A 19,248-nucleotide genomic window follows, 5' to 3' on the forward strand; every position below is an offset into this window, starting at 1 on the left:
CGTCGTCAGTGAGGAACCTGGGTGTGCTCTTTGATACCAATCTTTCATTTGAAAGCCACGTTTCTAGCATCTGTAAAACCGCATTCTACCATCTTAAAAATATATCTAAATTACGGCACATGCTTTCAATGCAAAATGCTGAACAGTTAGTACATGCGTTCATGAGCTCAAGGCTAGATTATTGTAACGCTCTACTGGGTGGTTGCCCTGCTTGCTTAATAAACAAACTCCAGCTGGTACAAAACGCAGCAGCTCGAGTTCTTACAAGAATCAGGAAGTATGATCATATTAGTTTAGTTCTGTCAACATTGCACTGGCTCCCTATTAAACATCGCATACATTTTTAAATCTTGCTTATTACTTACAAAGCACTAAATGGTTTAGCTCCCCAGTACTTAAGCGAGCTCTTAACACGTTATACTCCATCACGTCTATTGCGGTCTCAAAACTCTGGCCAGTTGATAATACCTAGAATATCTAAATCAACTGCAGGCGGTCGATCCTTTTCCTATTTAGCACCTAAACTCTGGAATAGTCTTCCTAGCATTTTTCGGGAAGCAGACACACTCTGTCAGTTTAAATCTAGACTAAAAACACATTTCTTTACTATGGCATACACACAGAACATTTTCAACTTTTATTGTTCAATTCAATTGACTGATTGTTAGGCTGCATTAACTAGGTCAGCCGGAACCGGGAACACTTCCCATAACACCTGATGTACTCGTTACATCATAAAAAGAGTGGCATCTACGCAAATGTTAGTCTCTCTATTTTTCCCGAGGTTTATCCCGGATCCGGGCCATGTCCAGATCGGATGGTGGACCTGCGCCTGGACATGACCAACGCATCCTGGAGTGTCTGCTGAGCCATGTCAATTGGTGTCTCCTTTGAATTTGCCTCACTGGCACGTCATACTCAAAAACCTGTCTCAGGCGCAAAATTCCGATCCTTCATGTATTCATACTCTTGTTTAATCGACACACCATCCTAAATAAACCCGTCTCTTCTGTGATATCCTGAAATTTTGAATATTCCGATCTAATATGATTTCTGAGGTGGAAGAAGGCTGTTTTTGTAACATTTAGAATTTGATTTTCGAAAGACATGTTGCTATCGAAATATAACACCCAGGTCTTCTGTATTAGATGAAATACTAAATAAATACTCATAAAAATACTCATTTATTTAATGTCAATTGGCTCTTCTCAAGCCATTTTCACAGATTCTACAAGCGCTTCACATACCGTACTTTTCTTGCAACTGTATATACATTCAGGTAAATCGATATAAAAAGATAGATTTTTAAATGTAGAAAATGTAGACAAACTGTAAGTTATGAGTTCCACAGAAAACTATTAAAGTAACCTTTATTCATTAAGCAGTACAATCCCTTGAAAAGGAACGGTACATGTTGATTTTGTAATTTCTTTGACAATTTTACGTAAAGAATTCCAAATCCAGATTCATCAGAATAACATATTTTTAAAATTGTTTTAATCTCTGATGGAAAGCATTACAAAGAAGGTTGTTGTGTATGTATTTGTTTACAGGTTTTTTCTCATTACTCAGAGAATGGATAGATCAAGTATCCACTAAAAGTGTTAGAGCCCTGGGTGTCTCCACAAAGCTGTCTGCCTGAGAGCAACTCAACATAGACTTGACAGCCACGTCTAAGCTGGAGAAGAACAGTCTGAGTACTACTATCCTCTGAATCCTCACGGTTATCTTCCCAGGATGAGGCAATCAGCTGACCATTCTTCATCAACTGCACCTTTTGGTAGAGACGCTCTGCATCGCCAACTTTGGAATAAGCCGTGAATGAAAAGAAGTAGAGACCAGCATGGGGGGCCGTAAATGTACCTGTGAAAAAAATCAGTTTGAGGTTGATGTCTTTGTATTGTTGGCTTAATCAGACTTATTGTGATAATCAGTTTCTACAAGGATGAATTGAAAAAGATACACTGCATATGATCACATGAGCTTAGTTTGACCTATACTAAGCATAATTTAAATGAGGTGTAGTGTAGTGTCATTTGCACACTTAATTATACTGAGAACACAATGCTGCAGCATTTAAGTCTTAACTTGAACCCTAACCCTGCTCCATTACACCTACATGTAGTTTTCAAGTAATCCTGAAGGACTTGATTCGCTGGATCAGGTGTGTTTAATTAGAGTTAAAGCTAAAATCTGCAGAACGTCTCAGGTTACGTATGTAACCATGGTTCCCTGAGAGGGAACGAGACGCTGCGTTGAAATGCTACGGGAATGCCTCTGCGTGATTGCGTCATGAAGCACTAGTGAAATCTGTCCAATAGCGTGGAGATACGTAATAGGCAGGTGACGTCATCGACCAGGAAGCTATAAAGCAAACCCGGACCAAACAGCGTCAGCTTCTGAAAATGTCAAACAAGTCGGTCACAGGCATGCCGGGAGTATGGCATAGCGATGCAGCGTCTTGTTCCCTCTCAGGGAACCATGGTTACATATGTAACCTGAGACGTTCCCTTTCTGAGGGAACTCGAGTTGCGTCGAAATGCTACGGGAACTAAATGCCCACGTCGCCATAGTCCGAAGTGTCTGTCTATGTGAAGTGATCAACCCACAAACACCCGGGATCCTGGGGTAGAGGCTACATCTAGGTTGTAAAACCTCACGAAAGTGTGCGGAGAGGACCACCCTGCCGCATCACACACCTCTTGAAGAGAAACTCCTGATACTAGAGCCATAGAGGCCACCATACTCCTGGTTGAGTGGGCTCGAACTTTCAAAGGTGAAGGCTGTCCAGCCGACTCATATGCTAGCGAGATAGCCTCAACTATGCATTTGCTCAACGTCTGCTTAGATGCTGGTTTTCCCTTAATCGGGGAGCCAAAACACACAAACAATTGATCTGATTTTCGCCACAGGGCAGCTCTGTGGACATAGACATCCAAAGCTCTTACCGGGCAAAGCAGATTTAACCTCTCCTGGTCTTGGTCAAGGAACGGAGGCGGAGAGAATGCCTGAGAGAATAACCTTCCATCGGGAATAAGAATGCTTTCACAATTCCAGGTGCAAATTCAAGGCAAGAGGGAGCTACAGAAAGAGCCTGCAAGTCCCCTATTCTCTTCAGGGACAAGATAGCCAGAAGAAACACAGTTTTTACCGTGAGGAACTTTTCTGGTACCTCCTCGATGGGTTCAAATGGGGCTAACATTAGGCCTTCTAGTACTATGGCCAAGTCCCAGGTAGGCACCCTTGTGTGTGCCGCAGGCCTCAGCCTCAGTGTTCCTCAGAAGATAGACATGATTCTATGAGCTGGGCCCCCTCAGAGGCCAAGCCCACAGTTTCCATAACTCCGCCGATTTATATAGGAGACCACCGATGTGTTGTCCGAACGTACTAAAACATGGTGGCCCCTGAGGTCTGGAAAGAAAGTGCCTGAGTGACAGGTACACAGCCATCCGCTCCAGCGCTCCACAGACCCTGAGCTGAGCCGCCACTCATGACCGCCCCCCAGCCAGTTAGGGAGGCATCCGCCGTTAGCGCTAAGCGACGACAAGGAACCCCCAGAACTGGACCTTGGGATAGGAACCAAGGATCCTTCCACTTCACCAAGGCACGTAGGCATCACCGCGTGACCTTGATCAAGCGAAACGGATTTCCCCCGGGGAGAAGCCCTTGGTCCTGAGCCACCACTGTAAAGGTCTCATGTACAGCAGGCCAAAAGGTATCACGTTGGATGCTGCTGCCATTAGCCCCAAAATTCTTTGAAATTGTTTCACAGTGAGTGACTGACCTAGCTTTATTCGGTTTACGGTATCCAGGATTGCTTTTATCCTGGGAGGAGATAGCTGAGCCGACATTCGTCTTGTGCCCCAGAATACCCCCAGAAAAGTAGTGCTCTGCTGAGGTGCCATAACACTTTTCTTCGCATTTAACCTTAGCCCCAACACTTTCATATGGGCGAGGACAGCATCTCGATGCTGAATTGCCAGTTGTTCCGACTGCGCCAATATGAGCCAATCGTCTATGTAATTGAGTACGCGAATGCCCTGGAGTCGCAAAAGAGCCAGAGCTGCATCCACGCACTTCGTGCAAGTGCGGGGCGCTAAAGCTAGGCCGAATGGCAGCACCCGATACTGGTAAGCTTCGCCCCCCGAAACCAAACCAAAAGCTGGGAAGGATGGAGATGTGGAAGTATGCATCTTTTAGGTCTATTGTGACACACCAGTCCTCGGACCTGATCTGACACACGATCTGTTTCAGCTGAACGTCTCTTCCACCCGAGGCATCGCTGCATAACCGTGGCTCTTCAAACCCATAATATTTGAATATTCACAGATGGCAGGGTTGAAGACTCTAAATGATGCCGGTTTTGCCCAGGACCTCGGTGTGGAGGTCCGGGAAAAATGGTAAGCCCTACTTTGGAGGCTGTGATCTAGATGGTAGAAAGCGCTCGTCTAATTTACTGAACTGACGGGCTTCCTGTTTCTCGGCTGGCCAGTCAAGACTTAATCTGGCTACAGTGCGAGTCACAACCTCCAAAAGCTCCTCTTGAGTGTGTGTGTGTGTGTGTGTACAGGCGAAATGTGAACTCCTCGGAACTGGAGTGCTGATGAGCCTGCGTCTCAGCACGAGCAGAAGAAACCGCAGAGCGTGCTTCTAACTCATGAACTGAAACGTGAGATCCAGCAGGTAAGGGCAGAGATAGGGGATCACCCGTCTCTAGCCCCGCCGCTAGATCCATTTGCGATCCCTAGGACGTGAGCTTTCGCTGTGCCTCGGCAACAGCGGGACCCGAGCCTTGAGGACCGCAAGCCGAAGCAGAAGCGCAAGCCGAAACCTCCTCGAAGAGTGCTCGGCGGGATTGAAGCGTTTTCATAGGGAGCTTCTCACAATGCTCACAGCCAGCCCCCTCGAGAGCTGACTGGGCATGTGTACGCACGTTGTGCACCGCCTATATACGCCTATATATTATTAACACGCCCTTTAAATAACACAGAAAATACTGCACTATTGACTTTAGAAAGTCTAAAGACTTTAGAGACTTTAGAGCAGGTTTGTGTTGGTCAATGGTCAGTCATTTTCAGTTCCTCACAATATAAACGCTCCAACAACCCGCCTGAACACACCTGGTTTTCAGACCAGCACACCCATGGGCGAACAGCTGGCGCGAGTGCATTTGCTATTTGAATAACGTGGCGCTGAAAATCATAACTGCATCAGGCTAAAACTAGTAAAAAACACTTGCGTCGCATCTGGTACCGAATTGCACTGGGTGTTTGATTGGGCAGTCACATTCAAACACGCGCAAATGCGCCAGTTCAAAATGCCAAAGTTCCTAAAAAAAAGACTTTTTTTATCTATAATTCTTTTTTTAAGAATTTTTTATCATGCAAAGACTTGTGACCAATAGAAGATCTAGACCTCACCACTCCACAGACATTACTACATGATGATTTGAAACGAGTAATGTGAAAAAAAAGAGTGGATTTAATATTTCACTATTTTAGATGTATTATATGTTGAATTATTTAAAAAAGAAGTTGCCTGTCTTGGCTCTCTGCCCAGTTATCCCATATCTGTAGCATTTCATTGTTCCCATGATTCACACTATCTGCCTGCATTGAAACCATTGTATGATAACTGGAGATGGATAATGATATAACGTTTAAACGGAAATTAGTCAACATTAAAATGACTTAAGATGGACAATGACACTGTTCTAGAGCTTCCGTACAGCCAAAATAAACATAGTTGGATTATTTTCCTGTTATCATAGTAAAGCTGCTTTGAAACAATCAACAGTATTTTGGCCTGCTTACCCAATGCAGCATTGTACCCATTTCCTTGATTGAGTGAGACAGACTGGTAAGAGATAGACATGTTGCTGGTGAAAGGCCCAAGACATCCACTCATTGGTAGCATTGATGCAGTGAACGCTATCTTGCATCCAGCTTGAGGAAATAAAAAGAAAAAACATTTCTGCAAAATTTGCATACTGTTTTATCTTAGATAAGTAAATATTATGGAACTATTTTGATGACTACCTGTGACTTCCTCTATTTGGCTGTTCAGGCGAGTCAGTCCCTCCCATAAGCCAACCAAGCGTGTGAAGGTGGCCTCCTCCAGCTCAAACAGTGGCTTCGCAACACAACAACAGCCCTGCTGTTTCCCAAATGCACATTCACAGTCCCATCCACCACAGGGCAGGGCCCCTGTCCAACTCACTGAATATAAGAAAAAACAAAGACCTGCAAATCCTGTATTTATTTGAACCTGAAAAAAAAGATTCATGCTCAAATTACTCACCAGCAGTTTCACGCAGGAGGTCAAAGGCAGTGGCAGCCTCTGCAGTTGAGCAGAGACCAAGAACCATCAAAATACATGGACCAGCTAGTGTCTTCATCCTCAGAGTCCACAGAATCCAGCTGTCCTTTAACGTAGAACTGTTTCACATATAACAAAAATGTATATATATATATATATATATATATATATATATATATATATATATATATATATATATATATATATATATATATAAACCATTTATTTATATCAGGAAAAAATGAATTAAATTAAATACAGATTAAATTCAGAAGAACTGCAGCAACATCTAAAAATCTAAAATCCATAAAGAAACCGACCTGCAAAGCTATCTGTTAACCTGGACAAAAGCAGTTTTAAAGGGTCATGAAACCCCCCTGCTGCAGCGGTGTTTTTTCACACCTTCGATTTGAAAAAGCTTGTTAAAAGGGGAGTGGTCGACTGTGAAAAGGTGGGATGGTATTGTGTGGAAAGAGGGAATGTTTGCATAAATAGGGGAGTGTCTGTAGGTGCTGAGCGGTTCTGAGACATGTTCTTGGTTCACGTTGGCATTGTTTACCACAGTGAGATTAAATGAGGGATGAGTACAGCGAATGAGAGAGCTATGAGTGGCGTGCAGCAGAGATCGCAAATCATTCAGCTCTTCAAAGTTCAAACCAGCATAATTCAGTGAGAAATGAAAATAAATGTTATTCTGCATGACGAAATATTTTGCAAACGTGATAAAACTATATTTGTCCAAATATGCACGCTGTTTGGCAAGATGAACAACGCGCCGACTTGATAAGAGAACGTGAACCACCCAACATGCGATGTGATAAGAGATGTGTAATTCTAGATCGGGGTAAAAGCGAAGAGGTTTGAGGCTAGTCTCGACCGCGCATTGCCGTGACGATCCGCGCTGTCTATCACTCGGCAGCTAAATCTATATTTGTCCAAATATGCATCACACTGTTTCACTAAGAGCCCGAACACATGCGGTTTAGTGCATGGCTGTGACGACAAATAAAACGGAGAGGACGTGGCTTTTGTTCATTAGCCTACAGATTACAGATTGGTTATTTTGCACTCCTGACATAGATAGTCAACGCTTGCAGGTTCGGCGTGCGATTCCTCAGGTGAATTTTACTTTACCGAGCCTTTGTAGCAAAGGCTTCCACAGACGGCGCCGGTTACAGCTCGCTCGGCGCCCTTTACGTTACTTCGTATCAGCACAACGCCTAGCTTTCCTCCGTGACTTTTCCGCACGCTGCTTCCAAAACTTCCCCACCATATCTCTACAATAATGATGTAAGACGAGCCTGACAGAAGTGACTGTCTCATGCATATTAACTAAATTATCTTGTATGCATACTGCAGCGCAGGGATTGGACTGAATGAGCTTTATGTCATGAATATATATCGAGAATCGCTCGGAGCGGTCGACGTCAGCATGTGCCCAGCAGCCCATACTTGGGCCGAAAAGGCCACGCCGACGTCAGCATTTGTGACGTTGCTCCGACTAAACTTTTCAAACCAGAAGACAGAAATCGCTCTGAAAAATGCAAAAATAACTATTTTCACATATGCATACCATTAATGAGTACCCTTAGTGTTTTCAATGATGTGCAGCCTCTACATATCTGTTTACATCTCAAAAAAAGTGTTTTGGGGTTTCATGACCCTTTAACCGCAAAAGGAGGTCGCACAAAATATTGATTTGATTGAGTTAAATAGAAGTTAACTGATAAATATAATCTATTCATGACATTATTTTTTAAAGCTTCCTCACTTTACAGCATTTTAGTGCCTAAAACTTACAGTACTGTAGCTTTGCAGGAAAGTTTCTTCATGCGTCTTGGAGACATTGCTGCCGTTCATCTGGATTTAGTTTGTCTCAGGTTTTTCTGTTTCTTAATGTAATCACAGACGGACTCGATGAAGGTGAGATCAGATCTCTGTCTGGAGCATACCGGCTGCTATCAGACTCCTTGTGAACACATTCACATTCATTGTTCACATATATTATAATGGGCTGTGGATGGATCGTCCATCAGGGCAATGATCCAAAACAAACACATTTTTAATTGAAAATATTTTTCTTTAGGTTTCTACATCCAGCATTTAGTAAAGTCAATTTAAGTTTGAAAACAATGTTGACTTTATAATGTCACACTCACTATTTATCTAACAATTTAAATGTTTTTTTCATATAAAAATGTATAGACAGATTTTAGGAAGGGGTCCCTCAAGGTTTGTCATATTTGGGGTTCCTTGGCATCATACAAGTAAAAAAACCCTGTTCTAGTCAACTGAACTGATCCTTTACCACTGAGCTATTGTGGAGGGCAGGCAGCAGATGAATGCAAGGGCAGAAAAATAACATGCAGGCTTGAACAAGTGCCAGTGATTTACTGGAGATCCCAAGTTCAAAAGTACAAGAAGCCAAGCTTCTAGAGAAAAAATATAAGAAACAATAGATGGGCGATGGAAAATACAAAAATACAAAACTTAGCTTTCTTGGTAGGGATAATGCATGCACAGAAGGCACAACTGAATGTAAGAGGCATGCTTAAATAGGCCAAAACAAAGGTAGAGCTAATAAACTAATGAGCAGCAAAACAATGAATTCTACAGCAGCTGGGGCCACCTAGTGATCAGGAGAGACATTACAAGGCAGAAGTGCCAATGCCAGCTAGTGGGTAGGAGAGTCATTACACGCTGGAGCCTTACACAGGTGCTGCTGCCATTAAAGCTTATGCTGACAGAATAATTTGTATTAAATATAAAATACAACATAGAAGTATCATGACCAAAAGCACTCTTAAATTATTTTCAGTCATTTTTCAGTAATAAACACTGAAAAATACCCTAATATAGAGTATACATATAAAGGCCAGTGTGGGAGAATATTGAAGAAACAGGGAGATGTCTGTTTGCCTTGAGGAATCAATGGACTTTAACTTTACAGTGTAACAAAAACAGAAATTTAAAGAAGCTAAAATATGTAATCAAAAAAATAGCCATGATAACCAAAAACAGGCTATAATACACCCAAATGGGTCACACTTCAGATTAGAGTCAAATTCTTACTAACTAACTATTAACTGCTAGCCTGACAAGCCAGAGCCACATCAAGATGTTTGGTCTGGAAACTCACCATTGACAGCTCAATCTGAGGGGCGGATAAACGGTTGTCTTTCAAACTCCCTCTGCACGTGATAGGATAGCGCTACACCAACCAGAGCAGCGAAGGTGAAGCGGAGCTCGCTGACAGATTAAACATTCACCGTATCTGGTCGGCTAAACTCCGAACACATCTTCCCTTTTTAAGAATGACTTCAGTGCCGTTCTTTGTTCTTTTCTCAGAGAAAAGCTTAACTCCAAGTCTTCCAGAGTCGCGGTCAAAGCTGTTTCGAAAGACCGCCGCCGTTCGCCAGTTTCTGTGTTTACTAGAAGCACGCAAACGCAACTCGGCCGTCATTATGGCCCCGCCCACCGACTCTATACATGATGTGATTGGCCCGGCAAGAGTTGCTCAGAAGGGCCCGTTTACAGCTCAGAAGGGTATTGAGAGTTGCTAGACGACACTCGCAGGCAGATTAGATTTGCTGCCGCTAGGGTGCGTCTAGATTTCTAGGCTGCGACTTTAACTGCGACTTTTGACTCCGTAAACTCCTAATTAATGCTTATTAGTAGTCAGTAAGGTAGTTGTTGCATTGAGGTACACTGTAAAAAATAATCATGTGTCTTGTAATTTTAACAAAATAAATGATGTATATTTTCTTATTAAAACTGTGGTTCAGTGCTGTATAGAAAATATTGAGAACATTTCACTAATAAAACCAAGAGATACATTTTTCTATTTTTTTAAAAGGAAATTTAACCAATTTTGAGGCCTGAATTGATGAACCGATTAAGCTGATGAAAGTAAAAAAGGTTACCTATTTTTTTGTTAAGGGAATTGGTTTTATTTAGAAACACAATGTGTTATTTCCCAGCATGCTTTGTATATGGTTGGAAATGGATAATTAATATTGAAAATAAGTGTTATTTATGTGTTCAGTTATGTTTGACATTTGAAAGAGTTTTTGTTATGTTGATTATTGATTTTGTTGCTTTGATTGTTACCATTGTGCAGAAAAGTAGAACTTATGGTTAGGTTGTGGATAACTGCGTGTATACTAACGTTATGTAGCATGTTGCTCTGACCAATGAGCAATAACTTTGCTAATGTCAGTGCAGTAACACATTTGTTTCTGCTTGTGCTGTGCAAGAGGCATACAGTCTATAATTATATAATTGTATAATGTTACTCAATGTCCAATATAAACAGGTCATTCCATTTCCACTCTTTAAAAGTCAACTTAAAAGAAATAAGTAAATTGCACTAAAAATATTAAATTATTTGTTTTGTAGACTAAATAATTAAAGAGATTTTACATTATTTATTCAGGTAGATACTATTAAAACAAACCTTAATAACTACTCAAAAATATTATGTGTACCATAATTTTTTTAAGTAAATAGCACATAACATTTTTTACAGTGTATCCTCCTCTTTTAAATTAACTTAAATAATTAAAAAAAAAACCTTTTCCAGTAAAAATATTCAATTCATCATGCGCTATATATTTTAGGAAATTTTACTTCCATTTATTCAGGTAGATTTCACTAAAAAACGAATTGTAAAAACTACTTAATAGTGAGAATTGGACCCTAACTATGTTCTTGATAGCTTTTTACAGTATACAACTGATGCATATTCTGTTGAATTGACATCTAATCAGATCAATTTATGTACTATACTTCAAAAGAAATGTACATACGAATTAGTATTCTGCCTACTTTGAACATCTTTTTGAAATATTATTTATTTGAATACTTACTGTGATGAGGACAACAGATCAGGTGCAGACGAATCAAGTCACTTACAGACCAGTTTAAAAGAGAAAGAATATGTTGTAAGTGGACCTTTCTTTGTAGCTTTATGCAGTGGGTGGAGTTGGTCACAAAGTTGGCCAGCCTCTGAAGCATCTGATAAGACCAAAAAGTAAAGAAAGAATATGGGACACCACAATGCCTTTTATTTGTTCCGCTTGTAAGAATACATGAAAAGGATATTTTGTTACTGATACCCACAATATTATTTCTTACCAGGATACTTGATGTCTCTTTTAAACTCCTTATGGACTACAGATAATGTTATCATTCCAGCTGCTGTGTGATTGTTCACTAGCCATTTGTCTTTTATTGCGACAGATAAAGAATGTGGCAAAATCTGAAGTCCCAATCTAAAGGCGGGTGTAGGATTTGGTTGCCTAGTTCTCAGAAAAGGGTGTAGACTAGAGAAAGATGTGAATCTAAGCTCATTGTTTTCAGTGTTGTCTCATATGTGCCTGTATTTTAATGTTGTCCCAAAGCTTGAGCACACATTTATTTTGATTGTTATGTAAGATTAAAGTGATATATTTGTAAATATCACTTCTTTTAAACCGTGGGAGAGCCATTGAAGTTTTGTAAAATGAAACTTATGTTTGTGTGTCTGCCACAAAGTAAAAATATGCCCAGCGGATAAAAGGCTAAAAGGCATTTTTCCATGTGACAAACAAACAGAAAACAAAAAGGAAGCTGCAGCCACCTCTCTGGCAAACGGCTGAGCACACAAACACAAAATGTGGCCCCGGCCTGGTCCTCTCCCCTTCCACTGTCGTCACTCTTCGTTTTATCCTTCTGGAGATCCTCCATGGGACTTGATCCTCTGTGAGACAGAGGTCACACATAGATGTCTATCATTAGGCTTCATTTTACCTGCCTTGCTCAGATCCCATGCACGGCTCCCATCTTGGATATCTACATTGTGGTTTTACAACTAATCCAGTCAATACAGACAATGATGTGCAAATGTGAAGTAAAGTGTCCAAGTTTAAACTGATCAGTTTTGCTTGGGGAAAAACAACAACACTTAGTAACGCTTTAGATTACGGCCCGGAAAGTACTGCATAATTAAAGTGAATTTACAGCATAACTTTCAGTAATTATAGTGTAACTATAAAGTAAGGATATGGGAACAATATGTAATATTGGGGGAATAAAGGGGTAACTATCAGGAAAATTAATAAATTATTTATACTGTAAGTATTTTTTAATTAAGGGGTAATTATACTGTAAGTATTTTTAATTAAGGGGTAATTATACTGTAAGTATTTTTAATTAAGGGGTAATTATACTGTAAGTATTTTTAATTAAGGGGTAATTATACTGTAAGTATTTTTAATTAAGGGGTAATTATACTGTAAGTATTTTTTAATTAAGGGGTAATTATACTGTAAGTATTTTTAATTAAGGGGTAATTATCCGTGTAGTTATGGGGTAAGTATGGATGTGCGGGCTTTAATTTAAAGTGGCTCTTGTTCTCCTCTTGTTTCATGTAATTACAGGGTAAGTACAATAAAAACACAAATACAATCTGATATCACTCGGAAACCTTTATTTAAAAAATGAAAAATACTTTTTTTAAACAGATTTAGAACACATTAATTTCTCTTGCTTGGCTTCATCTTCCACTTGTTCCTCTTCTTTTTCTTTCTTGCCAGAGATGAATCTTAAGAAGGATCCCACATGTCTAGCTAGTATTCTGTAACTGTTACTGAAAATACAGTGCGCGCAGAAATATCCTTACCGTTTACTCGTCTTTTACCCTCATGCCATCCGAGATGTATACGACTTTATTTCCTCAGTGAACACAGAAAAATAAATAATCTCTGCTAATTAAAACTCATTTGGGTTTCTAAGAGTTAAGGCATCAAACAGCACATATAGCAATAACTACAGTAATCCATACGATCCCAATGGATGAATCAATGTCTTCTGAAGTTAAATGATGAGTGTTTGTAAGAAAAATAACAATATATCGCATCCGACCAGCAGTTATCTGCGTGTGAATGCGAGGGTTGATTTCATGCTTGACGTAACTTGAAGGGTCAAGCGTGACGTGAGCGCGCCATAAAACTGGTCATGTGGATGTCTGATGCTGTCGGGTTTTTTTTATGCTCACAACAGTATACAAACAATAACATAATATATGATGATAGCACGCTTCAAGCTTTCATGACGTTCTCATGCACGTTTCATTTAAAACACACGCGAGAACGGACATCTCTTGTATTTTATTCTTGTTTGTTTCTAATTGCTGTTATCATGTATTATGTTATTGTCTGTTTTGCACATCGAGAGACTGAAATTTTTGCCCATTTCTCTGCAGAACATCTCGAGCTCAGTGAGGTTGGATGGAGAGCCTATGTGAACAGCAGTTTTCTTCCAGAATGGTCCTGTATTTGGCTCCATCTATCTTCCCATCAATTTTAACCCCATCACAACTGTGACACAATCGCTGAGATCCTTAATATGTACGCCCCCAACATTTGCATGTCAGTCCATGTTCATTATCAGGCGGAACTGCGCAGTGCGCAGCCGTTGGGAGTTCAGCAGAAAAACAAGCGTCACGACAGGATAGCGAAAACGGCAGATCATGGACATAAATGTCATGTTCTAAGCTGTGCAGGGGATGTGAGGACTTTTCATAGCCTTCCCACAGATAAACACTGGGTGCGTTTACATGCACATTCTTAAGCTGATTTTGCCTAATAAGCTGACAATAAACATGGTCATGTAAACGCGGTAACCCGTTTTCTTTTATCGGAGTAAGGTCATAAACGGAGTAAGCATAAACCGGTCGACACAGGTAGTTTTTTTGCCTCTTACCCCGATTTTGCGCTGCATGTAAACGCATTAACCTGCTTTCTGTCGGCTTATTGTAGTGCGTATGTATGATAGGTGACAAAAAAGCAAACTAGAGCAGATTTAAACGCATCCAGGCAGAGCGAGCTAACCTTTTGCATGAAATAAGGACGTATATCACAAACGCAGAATCTTTTAAGACCCAGAAAATTGTAAAGATGTGTTCTCTTCTCATGCAGCAGAAGTAGAAGAGGTTCAGTCAAAACGTTGCATCTGTAACTGCATGAGGGAAAATATGAGCCGTGAATCTCCCGCTGACACGCTTTATTTAACATCACAACTACGTAACATTGAGTCAGATACGGACATTATTATTTTTCATGTCACTACAAGAAAATTACCCGGTTTCTTAATAAAGTCATGTAAAGTATAATAATAAAGTCCCTCTGCATGCGATAGGATAGCGCTACCACCAACCAGAGCAACAAAGGTGAAGCAGAGCTTGTTGATAGATTAAACATTCGCCGTATCCGGTCAGCAAAACTCCCAACACATCTTCCCTTTTTAAGAATGACTTCAGTGCCGTTCTTTGTTCTTTTCTCAGAGAAAAGCTTTACTCCAAGTCTTCCAGAGTCGCGGTCAAAGCTGATTCGAAAGACCGCCGTTCGCCAGTTTCTACTAGAAGCACGTAAACGCAACTCAGCCGTCGTCATTATGCCCCCGCCCACCAACTCTATACACGATGTGATTGGCCCGGCAAGAGTTAGGCGATTACATCTCAGAAGGGTATTGAGAGTTGCAAGACGACACTCGCGGGCAGATTAGATTTGCTGCCGCTAGGGTGCGTTTAGATTTTTAGGCAAGTGAAACAGCCAATCAGAGCAGAACTCTGCATTAATATTCATGACCCTTTCAAATAAGGCAAAAAACAGAGGGACAATTTCTAGGGTTGTAAATGGACCTGTAAAACTGTATCTGGACAATTTTTTCTACCTTAAATAAGCCACAAACCCATGTTCACGCCTGTAACTTTATGAAAATGATCATTGAAAATGGCACAGCCTTTTTTAAAGCAGACTCTCACAATTACAAATAAAAACCTTCATAGTTTTAAAACATATAATCTTACAGGCTAAATAAATGCAGCTAAAGTCATGTTTACGCTTGTAACTTCATGAAACATTTTCAGATTGTTGACACAAGATATTTTGTGTTGATCAATGCAGTAGTTTTGAAAAATTTGACAAATAATTTTTTTCCGCTGCTAGCCCGCTGGCTATACACTCTGTTTTAGAGGAATAACTCTGCGCTCCATAAGAGTTTACCAAAATGCAAAGATGCATAGAAAAGCTGAGATTCTAAGATACTTATTTTGATAACTTTTGACTCTCTTTGCTAAAGTTTTGGAGTTATGAATATTTACATTAGTGTGTCACTTCGAAAACAACAGTTTTAAAAATGCCATCAGGACTGAACAAAAAGGCTACCATTTTTCAAAATGCTTTAACTTTTGAATACTTTATGCTATCGCCAAAAAATGTGTCATTACCAACCAGACTGACTTTATTTCTGTCAGTTGTCTACAGAAACTCTTATTGAGAATTAACAGGTTTTGTTGTTGTTGATTTTGTGTTGAAAATTGTGTTGTTTTTTTTATGTCACCCTCATGGTGATCAGTGTTTTCTTTAGTTGGACTTTTTAATGTTAGTGGTTCTCTGGTTGTTGTATCTGGGTTTGCTATGGAAAAAAAGCAAGATAAAACAAGATCAGATGCTCTCGGCTGCTTGATGATATGAATATGATAATTGTGTAGTGGCTTAATTCACTGATGACTGAGTATGAGCAATGTTAACTTTGTTTTAGTGTGGTTCTAGACAGGGGCGTAGCACCAAATTTTGGGCCCTGGGTACAAACCATCTTGCTGGGCCCCCGTATCATGTATGTGTATGTATAGAAAACTGACTTCAAAGGCCCCCCCCCTGCCTCGGGCCCTGGTTACTCAGTACCCTTTATCCCCCCAGTCCCACGCCCCTGGTTCTAGACAATATTTAAAACAGGTTGTACACTAAGAACAATGAAGTCCTGTGAGTTTTATTCACACACAGACATGAATTATCAGCCTATGTATCTTAACAATGGTGACATGCTTCATGCCACAATGCATTCTTGGAGCCATGGATGAGTTTTGCATGATGCACCCAGAATGCATTGTGGCATGAAGCATGTCAGCATTGTTTATATTCATAGGCTGATTATTGATGTCTGTGTGTGACTACAGCTCACAGGAGTTAGGAGTACTTTTTTTGCTATGTGTTATTAGTACAGAGAAAAGATGAATGTACACATTTTGAAAATAATTCAGTTTATCTGAATAGAAACACTGCTGGATCTCCTGCTGTAGATTCACAAGGCTACTATAATCTATGACTCTCAGGAGATGAGCAAATAAATCCAAAATATGATGATACGTTTTCAAGTTTACCAGTACAGCCCTAGTTATAAGGACGGATTAATTGTGGACTGGTATTAATTGTTAGCTGATGTACAGAGAAGAAACAGCCAATCAGAGCAGAGTTCAGTATTATTATTCATGACCCTTCCAAATAAGGTAATAACAACCCATTTCATTCTAGGGACAAATCATAGGGTTGCTAATGGACCTGTAAAACCGTATCTGGAGTAATGGTGCCCTTACCAAAGCCACATACCTTCTATGTAGATATCAGAAAACTATTTTAAATATTGTATCGATGCATTCTATGGCACCTTTAATATAAGCAATATAACAAAATGTGAAAATAAATAAATGAATAAGTGTTGCGAATATTTTCGCAAAGGACTGTATAGAACAGCACATACTACACTGAACTACCCTAAAATATATGTATGAAGATGCTAGAATAATTTTCACAGCAGGTAAGCATTGCTGTATTTTCCCTTCCATTGGAATTAAATAAGCATACTTCCATTTAATAAATAAATAAATAATAACAATATATATATATATATATTTTTAATATATATATATATATATATATATATATATATATATATATATATATATATATATATATATAAAACATTTTTACTTTTTGAACTAAAACAATAATATGCTAATTCAACTATGTTTCAATGTCAGCTAAATCAATGAGTGTGGCTTGTGGGGGAAGAGAGCATGGTGTAGATAGGAAGGTCATGTGAATGCGTCAGAGCAAAACGTAATGTTTATTTCAACACAAAAGTAGTACTTTTGAAGATATTCTTTGCATTACAACAATTTTATCCTATTACTCTGACCTCATATTTTGTTGTTCAACTCTCTGTTTTTGTATATGTAAACATACAGGGTGTTACAGAGAGAGAAACATCATATTCGTAAAGAGGGTAGAGGAAATGTGTGTTATAGGTGTTATAATCATAATATAGGCTACCACTATTGCACTATTGAAATCACACAGTAGCATTGAACAAGTTTTTGTGGCACACTTAGTTCTGCATTTTATATGTCTCTGTATTAATCAGTTGCATAGAGCAGGAACCCGGTGAAAGTGTTGTAGTGGTTGTTATCATCGCACAGAATGCAACCGGCTGGAAGGGCAACATCCACCCTGTCCCCTGCATTCAACTGCACTGCAAGCACGGCACTAACGCTGTCCTCCTGGTCTTGGTTGTTCCTCTCACTCGGTGATGCAAGTGTGCGTCCATTGAGCCGGAGTCGAGCACAAGCCGCTAATGTGGCTCCAGCAGCACCAGCGTCACTATAAACAGTCAGTGCCAGACTGTAGACGCCAGAACGTGGAGCTACAAAGACACCAGTGTTCGTGCTGTAGCCATCTCCCAAGTTAATAAATACACTGGCATACTTCACCACAGAGTCTTCGCGATTTGGGCCGACACACAGCCTTGTGTCAGTAAGAGCCACAGAGAAGGCACTCCGACTGGCTGTGCAAACATAAGAAAAGGTAAAGTAAAAATTGTCACTATGGCACTTTCTGAAGGATATATCAGTGCTAAGAAGAGATTAGAACAGTGTTAAAGTTTATTGTCATTTTAGGCTTTGGTTTTGAGGTAATTAAATCTACAATCTGTTTTCTGCTGGCTGTGTAAAAGAATGAACACATCAACCTGGCTCCATAAAAGCAGTTATAGATTGTTGAATAAATATAAAAAAATAAAATACTGATCACAATTCAATATGCAAATACATGGAAGAAATAAGAATAATTGCAAATTAGCATGTACAATTACTATTCCATGGCTGTCAGCTACATTAGAAATTCTGAACCTTCTAATAATAAATATTAGCAGGTGATTTTCAAACTTTGAAACTTACATATCAACGATATGTAGACTTTGAATGAAGTGCATGCAGCAAGGTTTAAATACTTAGTAAAGGCAAACAAGATTACTACAAATGGCTCACCACGGATATTGTTTAACACTGCATGAGCTCTCTCCAGTCCTCTTTGTAGCTCATTTAAGCTCATGTTAAAGAACATCTCCATCTTCCACATCTGATTCTGAATCAGGCAGCATCCACAGGACACCACATCATTCGGACACACTTCAGAGGCAAAGAGACAAGCATCATCATAGCTTACTACTCAAATGCCTGAAAGGTTTTTTATAAGACCTTTTAATTTTGTTTATTTTTATTTAAGTCACCATTCTCATTGGTGTCAGCTGCACTGGGTTCCCCCGGACCATTCCATGAAAAAATTCTGTCTTGTGCAATTGCAAATGCACATCCCAAGAGTACAAGGGCTAAAACAAGGGCTGAAGACATAAGAGTACAATGGCTAAAACATATAAAATAAAGTTATATAAATACAGGTGTAGAATTTTAATTTAATTTTAAAGTCAGTCTCACCCTTCATTTCTGCTGATGTCTCTACGGCAGTCTTACAGGAAGATGTGTTAATGTCAACTTGAGTAGTCCTGATTATAAAGGCTACACCTCCTGTCTTTCAATAGCAATGGGCAGGGTCTTTTGTGTGTGTGTGTGTGTGTGTGTGTGTGTGTGTGTGTGTGTGTGTGTGTGTGTGTGTGTGTGTGTGTGTGTGTGTGTGTGTGTGTGTCTGTTTGTGTTTTCAATGCAATACAATGCTGAATATGGGACAAGTATTATTTTTCAGCTAAAGCATATTATGTTATTCCCATGACTGTTTTCTCTAGGGTACCACCTATACAATTGTATTATTATTCATCTTG

At 39.8% G+C, this 19,248-nt stretch overlaps 2 protein-coding genes across 3 annotated transcripts; both read right to left on the reverse strand.

Moving 5' to 3' along the window:
- Positions 1 to 1,287: 1,287 nt before the first annotated feature.
- On the reverse strand, positions 1,288 to 11,239 carry cbln18 (cerebellin 18). Of its 2 annotated transcripts, none has more exons than XM_067451538.1 (5): positions 11,187 to 11,239; positions 6,301 to 6,437; positions 6,039 to 6,218; positions 5,814 to 5,945; positions 1,288 to 1,863 (listed from the first exon to the last, which is right to left on the reverse strand). In XM_067451538.1, the coding sequence occupies exons 2-5, from the start codon at positions 6,395 to 6,397 to the stop codon at positions 1,565 to 1,567; spliced, it is 708 nt and encodes a 235-aa protein (XP_067307639.1). In that variant the 5' UTR covers positions 6,398 to 6,437; positions 11,187 to 11,239; the 3' UTR covers positions 1,288 to 1,564. The 2 variants fall into 2 exon arrangements, with proteins under 2 accessions (XP_067307639.1, XP_067307641.1); XM_067451540.1 differs by lacking the exon at positions 11,187 to 11,239 and adding an exon at positions 8,627 to 8,838.
- Positions 11,240 to 17,551: 6,312 nt separating this feature from the next.
- On the reverse strand, positions 17,552 to 18,914 carry cbln20 (cerebellin 20). The gene is made up of 4 exons (XM_067451927.1): positions 18,908 to 18,914; positions 18,703 to 18,813; positions 18,461 to 18,601; positions 17,552 to 17,979 (listed from the first exon to the last, which is right to left on the reverse strand). Exons 1-4 carry the CDS (start codon positions 18,912 to 18,914, stop codon positions 17,552 to 17,554), a joined length of 687 nt encoding a protein of 228 aa, XP_067308028.1.
- Positions 18,915 to 19,248: the final 334 nt, after the last annotated feature.

The sequence above is a fragment of the Pseudorasbora parva genome, chromosome 8, assembly GCF_024679245.1.
Source record: "Pseudorasbora parva isolate DD20220531a chromosome 8, ASM2467924v1, whole genome shotgun sequence".
NCBI lineage: Eukaryota > Metazoa > Chordata > Actinopteri > Cypriniformes > Gobionidae > Pseudorasbora > Pseudorasbora parva.